The sequence below is a fragment of the Fistularia commersonii genome, chromosome 23 (assembly GCF_037954325.1).
Source record: "Fistularia commersonii isolate RoL2024-O1a breed Wild chromosome 23, RoL_Fcom_v1.0, whole genome shotgun sequence".
NCBI lineage: Eukaryota > Metazoa > Chordata > Actinopteri > Syngnathiformes > Fistulariidae > Fistularia > Fistularia commersonii.
Window position 1 is genome coordinate 2,274,223 of NC_141306.1, and position 13,698 is coordinate 2,287,920.

A 13,698-nucleotide genomic window follows, 5' to 3' on the forward strand; every position below is an offset into this window, starting at 1 on the left:
ACTCCAAAAAAAAAGATTATTTATTCTACATAGTGCAAAAAAACGTATTCTTGCATTGTGTGTCATTCACGCTCTAATTTCTCATCGTATAGAAATGCAAATGCGATTCTTTTTTTCCGTATTTGGACGTTTCGGCCGAAAAAATCGAAATGAAATCGAAGGCGGTATTTTAAACGACGGCGTCGTCTCGTGTTTTTTCCCCGAATAAGCGTCGCCTTCTCCTTCGTCGAGGCATGAAGAATCCACCCGGAACCTCAAGGGGTCAAACTCAACGGACGGGTTTCGGCGAAAACAATCGGACGAAGCGACGAAACTCACCGTCTGAGTGGGTGGTGACCGCCGCCGCGTCGGAGGCGGGTCCGGGTCCGTAGCGGTTGACGGCCACGACCCGGACGGTGTACTCGGTGAACTTGTTGAGTCCCTCCATCTTGTAGTTGAGTCCGTTCACCTCCACGCTCTGAGGAAACACGAAAAAACGTCAACCATTTTGGAGGATTTTGTTTTTTTTTTTTTTTTTCTGGCGGCGCTCACCTGTTCCTTCCCCGACGAGCTCTCGGTCCACAGCAGCCGGTAGCCCAGGACGGGGCCGTTGGGGTGGCCGGGAGGCCCCCAGCTGGCCTGGACCGAGGTGGGAGACAAGGCCTCCACCCGGAAAGACTCCACCCGGCTTGGAACCTGGACTGGAGAGACAAGCGGGATTTGATGATGTCGTCGGCTTGCGGTTTGATGATTGTGAGAAAACAGAGGTGTGAAGGCAGGAGGGGATGTGGCTGAAGATGTGGAGGCTGGTCGAGTCATCTGGGTTGAGGAAGGGGGGCCAAAGGAGTTATAGGTAAGCGAGGAAAAATAAATAAAATAAAATGAAAATGAAAAAAAAATTAAATTGAATTATACTTAACTTCGCTGTACTTCGCTATACTTAACTGTTCTGTATATTTCCTGTGCATCGTGTATTTGCAAGTGCATTTGCAGTCCCTATGTCCTCTGTTGTAAGTCGCTTTGGATAAAAGCGTCTGCCAAATGTAATGTAACTTAACTTAAATAAAGAATACTTCATGATAATAATATTAACTTCAATAAAATGCATATAAATGAAAAAAATGAAAAGAATAAATAAAGAAATTAAAGTAAAATAACCTTAAATTAAATAACTTAAACTAGAATAATAAAATATAATTTGAATTAAATAAAGTGACATTAAATAACTTAAAATAAAATGCATATAAAATAAAATAAACTTAAAAAACTTAAAATAAAATAAAATGAACTTAATGAAATAAAATAACATAAACATAAAATAAAATTGAATTAACCCTAATTTAAAATAAAACAAGTATAAATTGAAAAATAAAGGAAAAAAGGAAAGTAAAATATACTAAAGTTAAATTTGATAACTTCAAATATAATTATATAATAAAAGTGACTTAAATGAAATGACATTAAATAACTTCAAATAAAATGCATTTAAATTGAAATAATTTAAATAACTTGAAATAAAATAAACTCAATAAAATAAAATGAAATGAAAATTACGATTGAAAACATTGAATACGATTAAATCTGATAAACTAAAATGGATTGAAACCAATGGAATAAGATCAAAACTTAAAAACAAATGAGTAAATAAATAAAAATCCAACCATTAAATTATACTATGGAATGAAGGAAACTCGTGAAACCACAAGAAGAGTCCGACTTTGAAACGACAACATTTCCAAATTCTTCTAAACAAGCACGGGGTTAATCTTAGCAGCATCGTGTTTTCTTACAATTTTTTGCAAAAGGCTGCGAAAACAAACGTAGCTGCAGACATTAAATTATGGTAAATAACGGGGCGTCTCGGGCAGGAGGCCGAGAGGGAAAACGGCCTTTTACCTTTTACTCGCTTTCCTACCTGCATGTCAATGGCATTAGAATGGCATTAGGAAACCTGCGGGAAATTTCCGATTCAGTTTGGGGCTTTACCGTAATCTCCAGAAGATAAGAACGCTTCAAACAGCATCTTAAACAATGATGAGGCTGATTTATGGATTTTTTTTGGGGCTTCAAGACGCCAAAACATTTAACCTCGTCACATCGGACCAATGAAACGACCAATATTGAGGACGTTCAATTAAGACACCCAAGAAGACGATATTAATGGTTTTAGCGCTTTTGAGACGCGTTTTGTTATAACATTGCATTTTGTAATAAACGTCCAAAATGTACTAACTTTTTCATTTCATTTTGTAATAAAGCCGCATTTTGTAATAAACTGCCCCAACGCATTTTGTAATAAATTTTGCCGCATTATGTAATAAGTTATTACATATTGAGAAGATTATTACAAAATGCACTTGCAACTTTTTTATTTTCTAGGAAATGTAATAACATGGTGCATTATGTAATAACAATTCTAAAGCATACGTTTGTTAATTGTATTTTATTTTACTTAAAAGTATTTGTAAAAGGTAGGCCTATTATTAGCATCACTGTATTAGCCTAGTAGCAGTACTTAGCGATTACTATCAGTGCACTATTCAAAGGTTGCATTAACAGCGAATATTCTATAAATTCCATGTTATTACATTTCCTAGAGAATAACAAAGTTGCAAGTGCATTTTGTGATAATCTTCTCAATAGTCTCCATTCTTCACAAGAGGAGTCCACATCAAGTGGATTTTCCATCTCTGGAGGGGTTTTCGGAGATCCTCCCGTTAGCATCCGCGGTCACAAGGAGCGACGGCATTAACCATCTATTGTTTTTAAGAAATAATGCAAAAGGCTGCGAAAACAAACGTACCTGCAGACATTAAATTATGGTAAATAACGGGGCGTCTCGGGCAGGAGGCCGAGAGGGAAAACGGCCTTTTACCTTTTACTCGCTTTCCTACCTGAATGTCAACGGCATTAGCGTGTTTCTCTCCCGTTTACGCTGATAAAATCTCCCCTTTACGGTTTTTCTTTTTGTCCTCAATCCAGCTGGGTCTTCGCCATCGCCGTTGGCCGGACGGGTGGCCCCTTTGCCTCCTAACTCCCCTGCTCCTTGAGGGTTTTGGCTACCGTGAAGACGGCCTTTTTTTTGTTTTTGAAAGTTTGGAAAAGAGCCCCGGAGGACGACTAAAAAAAAAAAAAACAAACACAAGAAACTCTTGGATAGCGCTAAAAAGGTCTCGCCCGCGTGTCCTTTGACTCTTCAGCGGGAAAAACAAAGAAAGTTAAAATAAAAAAGGACGACCGCAGAAGCAGTTTGGCAACTATATTTGTCTCCGGGGGTTTTTTGGTTTTTGGCACTTTGCTTGAAAGAGGCTGGTTGCCAGGGGTGTTTGCTACCCGGGCCAAATCCCCCTTAATGTGGGCTGACAAGTGAGCTGAATAATTTTAAAATCCAATTACTAACGATTCCTACAAACAGAACGCCGTGTTTAGGGTACGTAAACGGGGGCCGTCGAAAGTCCGTTTCGATTAAACGTTAGCTTTAGCATCTTACGGTCGGGCTTGGTGGTGACGCGCCGGGGGGCGGAGCTCTCGCCGGGACCGGCGTCGTTGTACGCCACGACCCTGAAGGTGTAGCTCTCCTCGGGTTTCAGGTTGGACACCGTCAGCTCCAGGGACTCCGGCTCCGAGACGTTCACCGACCTCTCCCTGGAAGGGAGAAAACGCATTAGCGATACAAGACGAAAAAGAAACAGGAGTGCGGTTTGCGTTGGCTCATGGCTGCTTTTGAACTTTTTGTGGTTCCTCGAAGCTTTCCAGGAACTAGGCCGCTCTGCTAGGCAGCGGAGGATCTCACCAGCGAAAACACGATTTAGCTCCTACTCCAAGGCAGTGTCTGTTACGGTATGAGCGCAGTGGTATGCTCTCCTGACTGAGTTGGGCATCGCAGACGGAGCCTGAAACATGTCTCGGGCAGCAGAACAAGCAAGTGAATGGTTATGGCTAAAAAGGAAGCATGGTAGCTGTGGAGGTTGTTAAAGACAGATTGTTAGCTTGCGGATCAGCTATGTAGCATGTTTCCAGGACGCTGGAGTTCACTGTCAAGCTTTCTTCAGATGTCGTGGGCTTAACTCGACAAAAAACCCATGATGGAAGGTGTCCACTTGAAAACCAAGATATGCTTCAGGCTGTTGTTGGCTCAAGTAGGTAAGTGGTGTCTGGGTGGTAGCCTACTGGTAGTTAGCTTGTTGTTCGTTTTAGATAGCTTCTTTGCAGCCTGGAACAGGCTTCTCGACCTGTTTTAGCTAGGATCTTGGCAGTCAGGAACACGAACACCTGTCCAAACCAGCTCCTAGAACCTCGATCCAGCAGAGGAACCAGGGACAGTGGACCTCAGTTCTTCCTAGAACCATGTTAGCAGCTACTCCGAGGCAGGGTCTGCTTATAGTTCCATTGGAAGTCATGACATACAGTAGGTACTTGGCGATTGGTGGCCCTCATAAGCCACGGCCAGTCCCAGATGTGTCTTGTAGACTTCAAAGTGCCATTTTTTGTAACACCTGTGGTCCCTGCTCAGCTTTTCCCTTTGGGATATAATGGACGGAAGCAGTTTTCAAGAAAAGCTTTGCTTTTTTGAGCTCCATGGCTGCTTTTCTGCACTGTAGGAGCTTTTTGTAGTTCCTAAAAACCTTCTCAGGATCTAGTGTATTCCCACATGTATTGGGATGGCAGAGGAACCGGGGACAGTGGACCTCAAGTGCTTGAGCCATTTTAGCTCCCACAGGGTCTTCTTGTGGTTCCTCAGGAACTCATGACATAGATGCTTAGCGATTGGTGGAACTCTTAAGCCACGCCCAGTCCCCCAGAAGTCCAAGCTCTTTCCAGGGCTAGTAGAGGAACATCACCAAATTGGTTCAGAATAAGGGCATACTTAGCTAATGGCTAACAGGGTTCCTCACAAGGCGAGGCAGTACAGGGAAGAGATAAAAACACTTCAACCCATCTGAAAGTCCACGGTACTTCCCTCCAAGCAGAACAAGAACACGTGGCACTATCTTTGTTGTCCATGTTGTCGTCGTCTTGGCTAGTGGTTCGGCACGCTGTACATGCTAGCATCACGCGTGTCCCCAAAGTGGTCCCTTATTGCCTTAGGGAAGGGAATACTGAAAAGGTTTCCATGGACGAGGAGGCTAGTTCCTTGATAGAAATTCAAATTGTTTCTTAGAACTTTTCCGTCCCAACAAAGCTATCGACGCCCCCTTGTGGACAAAGCTGGAATTGCACATAGCACATGACGTTCACGATGTGCTGTTACATCATGACGCTATCGCAGGTAGGAGTCAGAGTTCCACAAGTTCTTTCAGAAAAGAAGATACGTTTTCAAAAATGGCGACACTAAAGTAAAGCAGATGCTAATGAGGGGTAATTAGCGTTGAAATTACTTTGGATTTCCTCTCATTTTATTTATTTTGTTAGTTTTGACTTTACTAAGCGCTTATACCGTAACGCGGGTAAAAGGAAGGCATGTTTCACGGTGTATCCGCGCAGATAATCTGAGCTGTGATCTGCGTAATCCCCGGGTAACCGCGGTTAATCCTGTGATTACAGCGCCGCCGAAGCTCCCGCTAATCACAGAATCGCCGAGGAGACGGCGCGCAGATTAGCCCGCTCGCGTCCAACTCGAGAATCACTATTTTTCTTTTTTATGTGGAATTCACCCTGATACCCCAGGGAGGTTTATTCCCCCTTACTGGGAAGGTAACGATGTTTTGCCGGAGACGTTTCAAACAGTGATTTCCTCGGCGCGTCTTGTTATTTCCACTGTTTTTTTCAACCGGAGATGAAAATTCTAAAAAAAAAAAAATGAAAAAATAAAATGTTGCTTTCCGCGACGTTGCAGCAGGATGCCGCTATTTTTTATGAATATCTATTTCAAAGAACTATAGTTTGGAGTTCTGCGGGAAATTCAGACTATAAGAACGCTTCAAACAGCATCTTAAACAATGATGCGGCTGATTTATGGATTTTTTGGGGCTTCAAGACGCCAAAACATTAAACCTCGTCACATCGGACCAATGAAACGACTAGGAAATACCGAGGACGTTCAATTACGACACCCAAGAAGACGATATTAATGGTTTTAGCGCTGTTGAGCCGCATTTTGGAATAACAGTGCATTTTGTAATAAACGTCCAAAATGTAATAACTTTTTCATTTCATTTTGTAATAAAGCCGCATTTTGTAATAAACTGCCCCAAGGCATTTTGTAATAAATTTTTCCGCATTATGTAATAAGTTATTACATATTGAGAAGATTATTACAAAATGCACTTGCAACTTTTTTATTTTCTAGGAAATGTAATAACATGGTGCATTATGTAATAACAATTCTAAAGCATAAGTTTGTTAATTGTATTTTATTTTACTTGAAAGTATTTGTAAAAGCTAGGCCTATTATTAGCATCACTGTATTAGCCTAGTAGCAGTACTTAGCAATTACTATCAGTGCACTATTCAAAGGTTGCATTAACAGAGAATATTCTATAAATTCCATGTTATTACATTTCCTAGAGAATAAAAAAAGTTGCAAGTGCATCTTGTAATAATCTTCTCAAAATGTAATAACTTATTACATAATGCGGCAAAATTTATTACAAAATGCCTTGGGGCAGTTTATTACAAAATGCGGCTTTATTACAAAATGAAATGAAAAAGTTATTACATTTTGGACGTTTATTACAAAATGCACCGTTATTACAAAATGTGGCTCAACAGCGCTAGAGCTCGAGAAATAGCAGCTAGAGAAGAATAAAGCAGGGATGGTAAATGGATAGATGGACTTTTTCTCGTGTTATTTATTATTCATCTTTTTTATCGGCCGTTAAAAAATGTTACCGATATGTGTTTGATTAGAAATTAAATGTGTAAATATCTCCCATTACAATGTGGTCACCTGTGGTTTCTAGACAACTGCGGTTTAAATATATACGCATATTTGTTTAGTTATTTTTAGTCGTTGCAGCTTCTAATCAGGTGCTCTCCATAGTTCAGAAAATATTGTACTTTTTTAATTTTTTTTTTCATGCAAATATAAATGATTGGCCGATCACTCAAACGGTTTCCCACCGGATTGTTGATTCGAAGGACAGAATTTGAATGAAACATTTAATGCATCGATTTCAGTGTCTCGGAAAGCGAGGTTTGTATAGATTTGTCTTTAAAAAAAAAAATCATTATGCATTTATTATGGTTTCTGTAAAATTAATGTTCCAAAACCTCTTTCTATAATAACCTTTTACTTAAGTAGTTTTCTTATGTGTGACAACAAGTTCACATGACATTAAGCACACACTCACACACACACACACGCACACACACACACACACACATTCCCCTTGCAGTCTCAAAAAGCTGAACTCAGAACGACATTTCAGCTGGCAGTTCGAATCAAAACTATAAATGGATAAAAGAACAGAGAAAGCTGAATAAATAAATTGAAAGGTCATAATAAAAAATAAATGAACCGGTATCGACCGGAGCTGAAAGACAAAAACAAAACAAAAAAAAAAAAACTAAAAATAAGAAAAAGCCATAAGAGCAAGAGCTTAATAGAAATAAATAAAGCAGAAAGTCCCAGCGCATAATAATTATGAAATATAGTAAATAAAATGTAAAAAAAAAAATAGATATATAAATCAATCTATAAATTAATTCATACATTTATGATTTTTTTTAATTTATAAACATGTATTAAACTAATTATTACATAATATTTCATTAAATAATTTATAAATGTATTAAAATGATAACTTTATTAAAATTATTTTACTGAACCAACATTTGTTATTTTATTACCGTATTATAAAACCCTCATTTAATAATAATTTTAAGAATAAATGTAATCATAAAAAACAAAAACATGAAAAACAAAAACAAATAAAATTAAAGTCAATCAGATAAATAAAAACTATTGGTATTTATGAATCCATATTTTGCAGGGATGAATTTCCTGCAGATTTTTTGATTCATTTTCCTTTCTTTCTATTTGGGTTTAAGCGGATCCACGTAGGGAGAAAAAGCTTTTGATTGTTTTTTTTGTTTTTTTTCATCGTCAAAATGAAAGACAAACAGAATCACAGCTCTGGTTCCCGATAAAAGTTTTCCGATGTCGTTTTAGAAACAGGTGCGCAGCCGGCGCCGCAGGCGTTTGGTCGTTTTGTAACTGGCGGTCGGCGTCTCTTAAGAGGAAGGTCTCGCAAGACCCGGAACATCTGCGTCCTTCTTCTTTTTCTTCTTCTTCTCTGCTGTCGTTGTCTATTTTATATGAAAGCAAACGTCAACCCCGGCGCCACATCTGGGCGTTGATATTAAAAAAAAAGAAAAAAATAATGATAGGGAAATGAGGTATGAGAGTGATGGAGATTTTTGTTTTTTTGGCAACTTTTTGGTTGGTGGGCGTTTTTTCTTATTTATTTTTTATGCACGGGTCAACAAGGTGAACAAAATAAAAATTGGAATTTAAATTAATTTAATTGGAATATTTGGGGATTTTTTTATTTTATTTCAATTTCAACGTCATAAATAGTAATATAAATGTAACGGCCGAAATTATTTTGGAAAAGAAAAAAATTAAAAAAAGAAAAGATAAGTTTCTAAATTCAATATTGATTGAAAATACTTGTTAGAAAATTTAAAGAAAATAGCTTGGCGGGCCGGATGTGGAACACGGGCCGTAAAATGCCAAGATCTGCTCCAGATGATACACAAATGAGAAGATGAATGTTTGCATGGCTGGATAAGTGGCCCCGTGATGGAGCCAAGGAGAACCCCATCTCACACCCGATGACGGAAGTTTAAAAAAAAAAATAATAATAAAAAAAAAAAAAATGAAAATGAAATCTAACCATATAGTAAAATACAATAAATTGAATTAAAATAAAAAAAATAAACAAATTAAAAAAATGAATTAAAGAGAAGATAAATAAGATAATAAAACAAAATGAATTTAAATAAAAAAATAAATAAAATAATAAAATAAAATTAATTAAAATCAAATAAAATGAATTGAAATAAAAAACAAAGACATAAATTAAAATGAATTAAAATAAAAAGATAAAGCATTAAATTAAATTGAATTAAATTAATTAGAATCAAATTCAATCAAATAAAATATAACAAAATAAAACAGTAAAATGTAAGAAATTAAAATAGAACAGCATAAATAAATTAAAATAAAAGAAATAATACAACGGTTGGTAAACAGTCCTCGGGAAGGAAACAGAGGAGTCTGTTACAGTGGTCAAGTCTGGAGGTTATGAACCCATGAACGGGTATTTCTGCAAATAACCAGCGGGAGACGGGTAGCGTTTTGTAGCCTAGCTAAAAAATTAACGCTATTGATTTGAGCCACAAAGAAGAGCAGTATAAACTACAAAAATACAAATTTAAGGAACCGCTGGGTTGCCCGGGGCGATGAGAGACGGCGACTAGATTTGAAAAAAACCACAGAAACCTTTTAGTCGGAGCAAAAGCTTCGCGTCCATCTCATTCTTTCATTTTCCCTTTAGCCTTTTTTTCTGTCCATTTAATTGTCAACGCGCTGAAGGGAAGTCATCGCCGCTGACATTTTATTGTTCCTCCCCGTCTGCCATCAGTCATCCCCTTGTAATCGTCCATTGTTGCTTTCTTTCTTTCTGTTTTTTCCTTCTTTCTCTAGCCGTCTGCCTTCATCCTCTCACAGTATATTAAAATGGACAAAACCATCTCTATAATTTTTTTTTCTCTTTTTTTACCAAGTCGTTAAGACTGACAAAAACCTCTTTCTCTGTTCTCTCTCGAAGTCATTACCGCTGACAGAAACTCCCGTATTGTTTCATGATGAAAAAGCCTGGCGGGTCTTTTGTCCGGCGCGCCGCGCTCCAAGTGCCGCGCCGCCGCGCGCCGGGTTCCGTCCCCAAGGTAACGGAGCTTAAAAGCTCGGATATAAAAGCACTGAGCCGGAGCCCGGACTGTCAGAGGTTGCCGTTTAACATCGGCGAGGGGATTCTCCGGTGTCACCGCGAGCGTTTTTCGACCGAACTTCTGGAGCAGCCGTTCAAGGTGGGGGACGGTTGCCCCTGACAACTCTTGTTTATAAGACAACACCGTGGACTTTTGTCGGGTGGAAACGCAACACTTAGGCTGCGCAGGAGCAGCGGAAAATGGACTCCAGGGTTGAGACATTCAAAAACAAGTCCGGCGCCTGTCTCCACACTGAGGTTGTAATAAGTGGGAGTGCACGAGTGGGACCATAACAACAATAGTGGACTCCAAAGTATGTCTGGATCAACAACCTTCATCAATGTGGTTTAATTGTAAACAAGAGTGAGTGCGCCTCTGAGCGTTCCCTTGCAAGAAAATGATGGCGTCTGGTTGTCAGATCTGGTTTTCCCAGTGACCCTGCTCAGCTAAAAAACACAAAAAATAACCTCAATTGGAACCAACATGTTTGAAGGAATGGCATCTTTATAGCTACAAGATACCAGAACTTTCAAGCTTGAATTTGGTTCCAGGAAGTAGCCTCCCCACAGGGAGGACTACCTCATTGGGGAGTTCAGGAGTCCATAGTGGAGTCACACAAGTCTGGCACTATTTCCATACTAAGGTTGCCCTCAATGGGTGTCCACGAGTGGAACCATAACAACAATAGTGGACTCCAAAGTATGTCCGGATCAATAACTTTCATCAATGTGGTTCAATTGTAAACAAGAGTGAGTGCACCTCTGAGCGTTCCCTTGCAAGAAAATGATGCCGTCTGGTTGTCAGATCCGGTTTTCCCAGCGACCCTGCTCAGCCAAAAAAAGAAAAAAAACAACCTCAAGTGGAACCAACATGTTTGAAGGAATGGCATCTTTATAGCTACAAGATACCAGAACTTTCAAGCTTGAATTTGGTTCCAAGAAGTAGCCTCCCCACAGGGAAGGACTACCTCATGGGGGAGTGCGTTCAGAAGTCCAGAGTGGAGACACTCAAAAACAAGTCTGGTGCCATTTCCATGCTAAGGTTGCCCTCAATGATCATCTACGAGTGGGACCATAACAACAATAGTGGACTCCAAGGTATGTCTGGATCAACAACCTTCATCAATGTGGTTTAATTGTAAACAAGAGTGAGTGCGCCTCTGAGCGTTCCCTTGCAAGAAAATGATGGCGTCTGGTTGTCAGATCCGGTTTTCCCAGTGACCCTGCTCAGCTAAAAAACACAAAAAAAAAACTCAAGTGGAACCAACATGTTTGAAGGAATGGCATCTTTATAGCTACAAGATACCAGAACTTTCAAGCTTGAATTTGGTTCCAAGAAGTAGCCTCCCCACAGGGAAGGACTACCTCATGGGGGAGTGCGTTCAGAAGTCCAGAGTGGAGACACTCAAAAACAAGTCTGGTGCCATTTCCATGCTAAGGTTGCCCTCAATGATCATCTACGAGTGGGACCATAACAACAATAGTGGACTCCAAGGTATGTCTGGATCAACAACCTTCATCAATGTGGTTCAATTGTAAACAAGAGTGAGTGCACCTCTGAGCGTTCCCTTGCAAGAAAATGATGCAGTCTGGTTTCAAGATCCGGTTTTCCCAGCGACCCTGCTCAGCTAAAAAAAACAAACAACCTCAAGTGGAACCAACATGTTTGAAGGAATGGCATCTTTATAGCTACAAGATACCAGAACTTTCCAGCTGGAATTTGGTTCCAGGAAGTAGCCTCCCCACAGGGAGGACTACCTCATTGGGGAGTTCAGGAGTCCATAGTGGAGCCACATAAGTCTGGCACTATTTCCATACTAAGGTAGGCCTCAATGGGCGTCCACGAGTGGGACCATAACAACAGTGGCGGACTCCAATGTATGTCCGATGCCATGACTCCCAGTCGAAGTTGTCTTGGAATTTACCCTCCTTGTAGGTCGGCGTCACAGCAAGCAATACCTCCACCTCCTCATTGGTCCACACCAGCCCTCCGTTGCTTGCCGTTGTTGATGCTCGCTGTTGTAACCGCATTTGGTACGGCGCAGAGAAAGAAAATGATACCGCAAAGTGCAGGCATTGCAAGTGCAATACAGTGTTTCTGGCATTCCCCACGGTGACTTGTAAACGGAGATTGTCTTCAAAACGTCATCATCTGCACAAGAACTGGTTTCGGAGGACTTTCCAGATGGAGTTGCATTCCAGGAATTAGCCTCCTCCTCTTAGGGGAGCTACTTTACTCTTGCATTTGTGAAGGCAGTAAGGGACGGCGGTAGGGACGCTTTAGCGCACCTTTAGCAACGCACTCAAAACAAACCACGGAAGAAGAAGACGACATGGAGAGCGAAGATGATGCAGCATTTATGTCCTGAGTGGTGTGATAATATCTATGGACCATCAGATGGGTTTAAGTATTTCTACAGTTTCCCTGCACTGCTTCACCAGGTGAAGAACCCTGTTACCATTAAGCTAACTTCTAACTGATTTTGGCCAAAAAATTGACGTTCCTCTGGGGGCCATGAGGACCCTCTGTGGCGTAGCAGGCCAGAAGAGCTCGAACCTCTTTGCCGCTCCATTTTTCATCACTTTTGTGCATTTAGTTGCAATGATATATTTTTTTAAAAGATCCACTCCCTGGTCCGCTAGCAGTGTCCGCTAATGGCCATGGCTTGTGAGTGCTGCCGTTCAACAAGCACCTGTGTTCCGGCGGAAATGTGTAAAGACTCTTGCTTCAGAACAGGAGCTAAAATGGTTCCAGGAACTGGTTTCCAGTAACTAGTCTCCTCCTCCGGGGGAGCCATATATTAGCAAAGGCAGTAAGGGACCACAGTGGGGACAGTTTTGTGCACCTTTAGTGCCACTGTCAAAAAATAACCACAGTGAAAGAAGAGGAAGATATGGATAATATTAAGGTGGAAGCTTCCACAGCGTTTCTGAAATAATAACCATGTGGCATCAGATGGTTTGAAGTGTTTGTACCATCTCCCTTCACCGTGTGAAGAACCCCGTTCTGAACTCTGAACTGATTTTGGACAAAATATTGACGTTTTTCTGCGAGCCCTTCAAACCCATGAAAGAGACTCTGCCTCGGAGTAGGAGCTAAAACAGTTCAAGGAACTGAGTTCCCTGGTGCCCACGCTGTCCAGATGTATCCAAAAAGTACCTGAAAAGGTTCTAGGACCTGTTCTAGGACCTGTTCCTCGAGTGCCAAAGCGGATTATTCGAAAACAGCGTTTGAAAACTAAGCTGAACGTTGTCATGTAAGACACGTTCGAGCGTCCTGGAGGGTTCAAATGCATCACGCTGTGAAAAGTCGTTCATCTTTCAGCGGTGAGGTCTCTGCGGAGCATCCAAGAAACCATTCTGAACCCGAGTTCCATCTGCTAGCTTCGCTCAGACGGGGTCGAAGTGGAACTCGACCCGAAGGGAACTTTGGAATCCGGCGAAACGCTGAACTTATGTTCCCTCGCCAGACGGCGTTTCAAGGCTGTAATACCAATGACCACTGCGACGTCTGGACTCAGATGACCTCAAAATATTAGCTCTGTTGTTGCTGCTGTTAAACAGGTATAATCTGTGTAAACAGTCATTTCCATATAAATGGAAGAGCATACAGTCCGGGAATAAGAACTACAGACCGGAGAGGTTCTAAATATATATAATCCATCCGTCATCTCTTGGTCAATAATGGCTAATAAACAACTTCTGGACACTTTCCCATCCTGAGTTATTGGCGGGGACTAAAGATGCATCGGGAAAAGGGGGCGGTTTCTGAGATTCTGGACAC

The 13,698-nt window shown here is 40.7% G+C and overlaps 2 protein-coding genes across 2 annotated transcripts in view; both read right to left on the minus strand.

Moving 5' to 3' along the window:
* Positions 1-230: 230 nt before the first annotated feature.
* Positions 231-2,792, minus strand: LOC147220611 (netrin receptor DCC-like). The gene is made up of 3 exons (XM_086170101.1): positions 2,783-2,792; positions 532-680; positions 231-457 (listed from the first exon to the last, which is right to left on the minus strand). The coding sequence occupies exons 1-3, from the start codon at positions 2,790-2,792 to the stop codon at positions 269-271; spliced, it is 348 nt and encodes a 115-aa protein (XP_086026227.1). The 3' UTR covers positions 231-268.
* Positions 818-13,698, minus strand: part of LOC147220612 (netrin receptor DCC-like) — a 46,618-nt gene continuing 33,737 nt past the window's right edge. Inside the window, exon 5 of the mRNA XM_086170102.1 lies at positions 818-3,624. Coding sequence (XP_086026228.1) covers positions 3,405-3,624 — 220 coding nt within the window. The 3' untranslated portion in view covers positions 818-3,404. The remainder of the gene's footprint in view (positions 3,625-13,698) is intronic.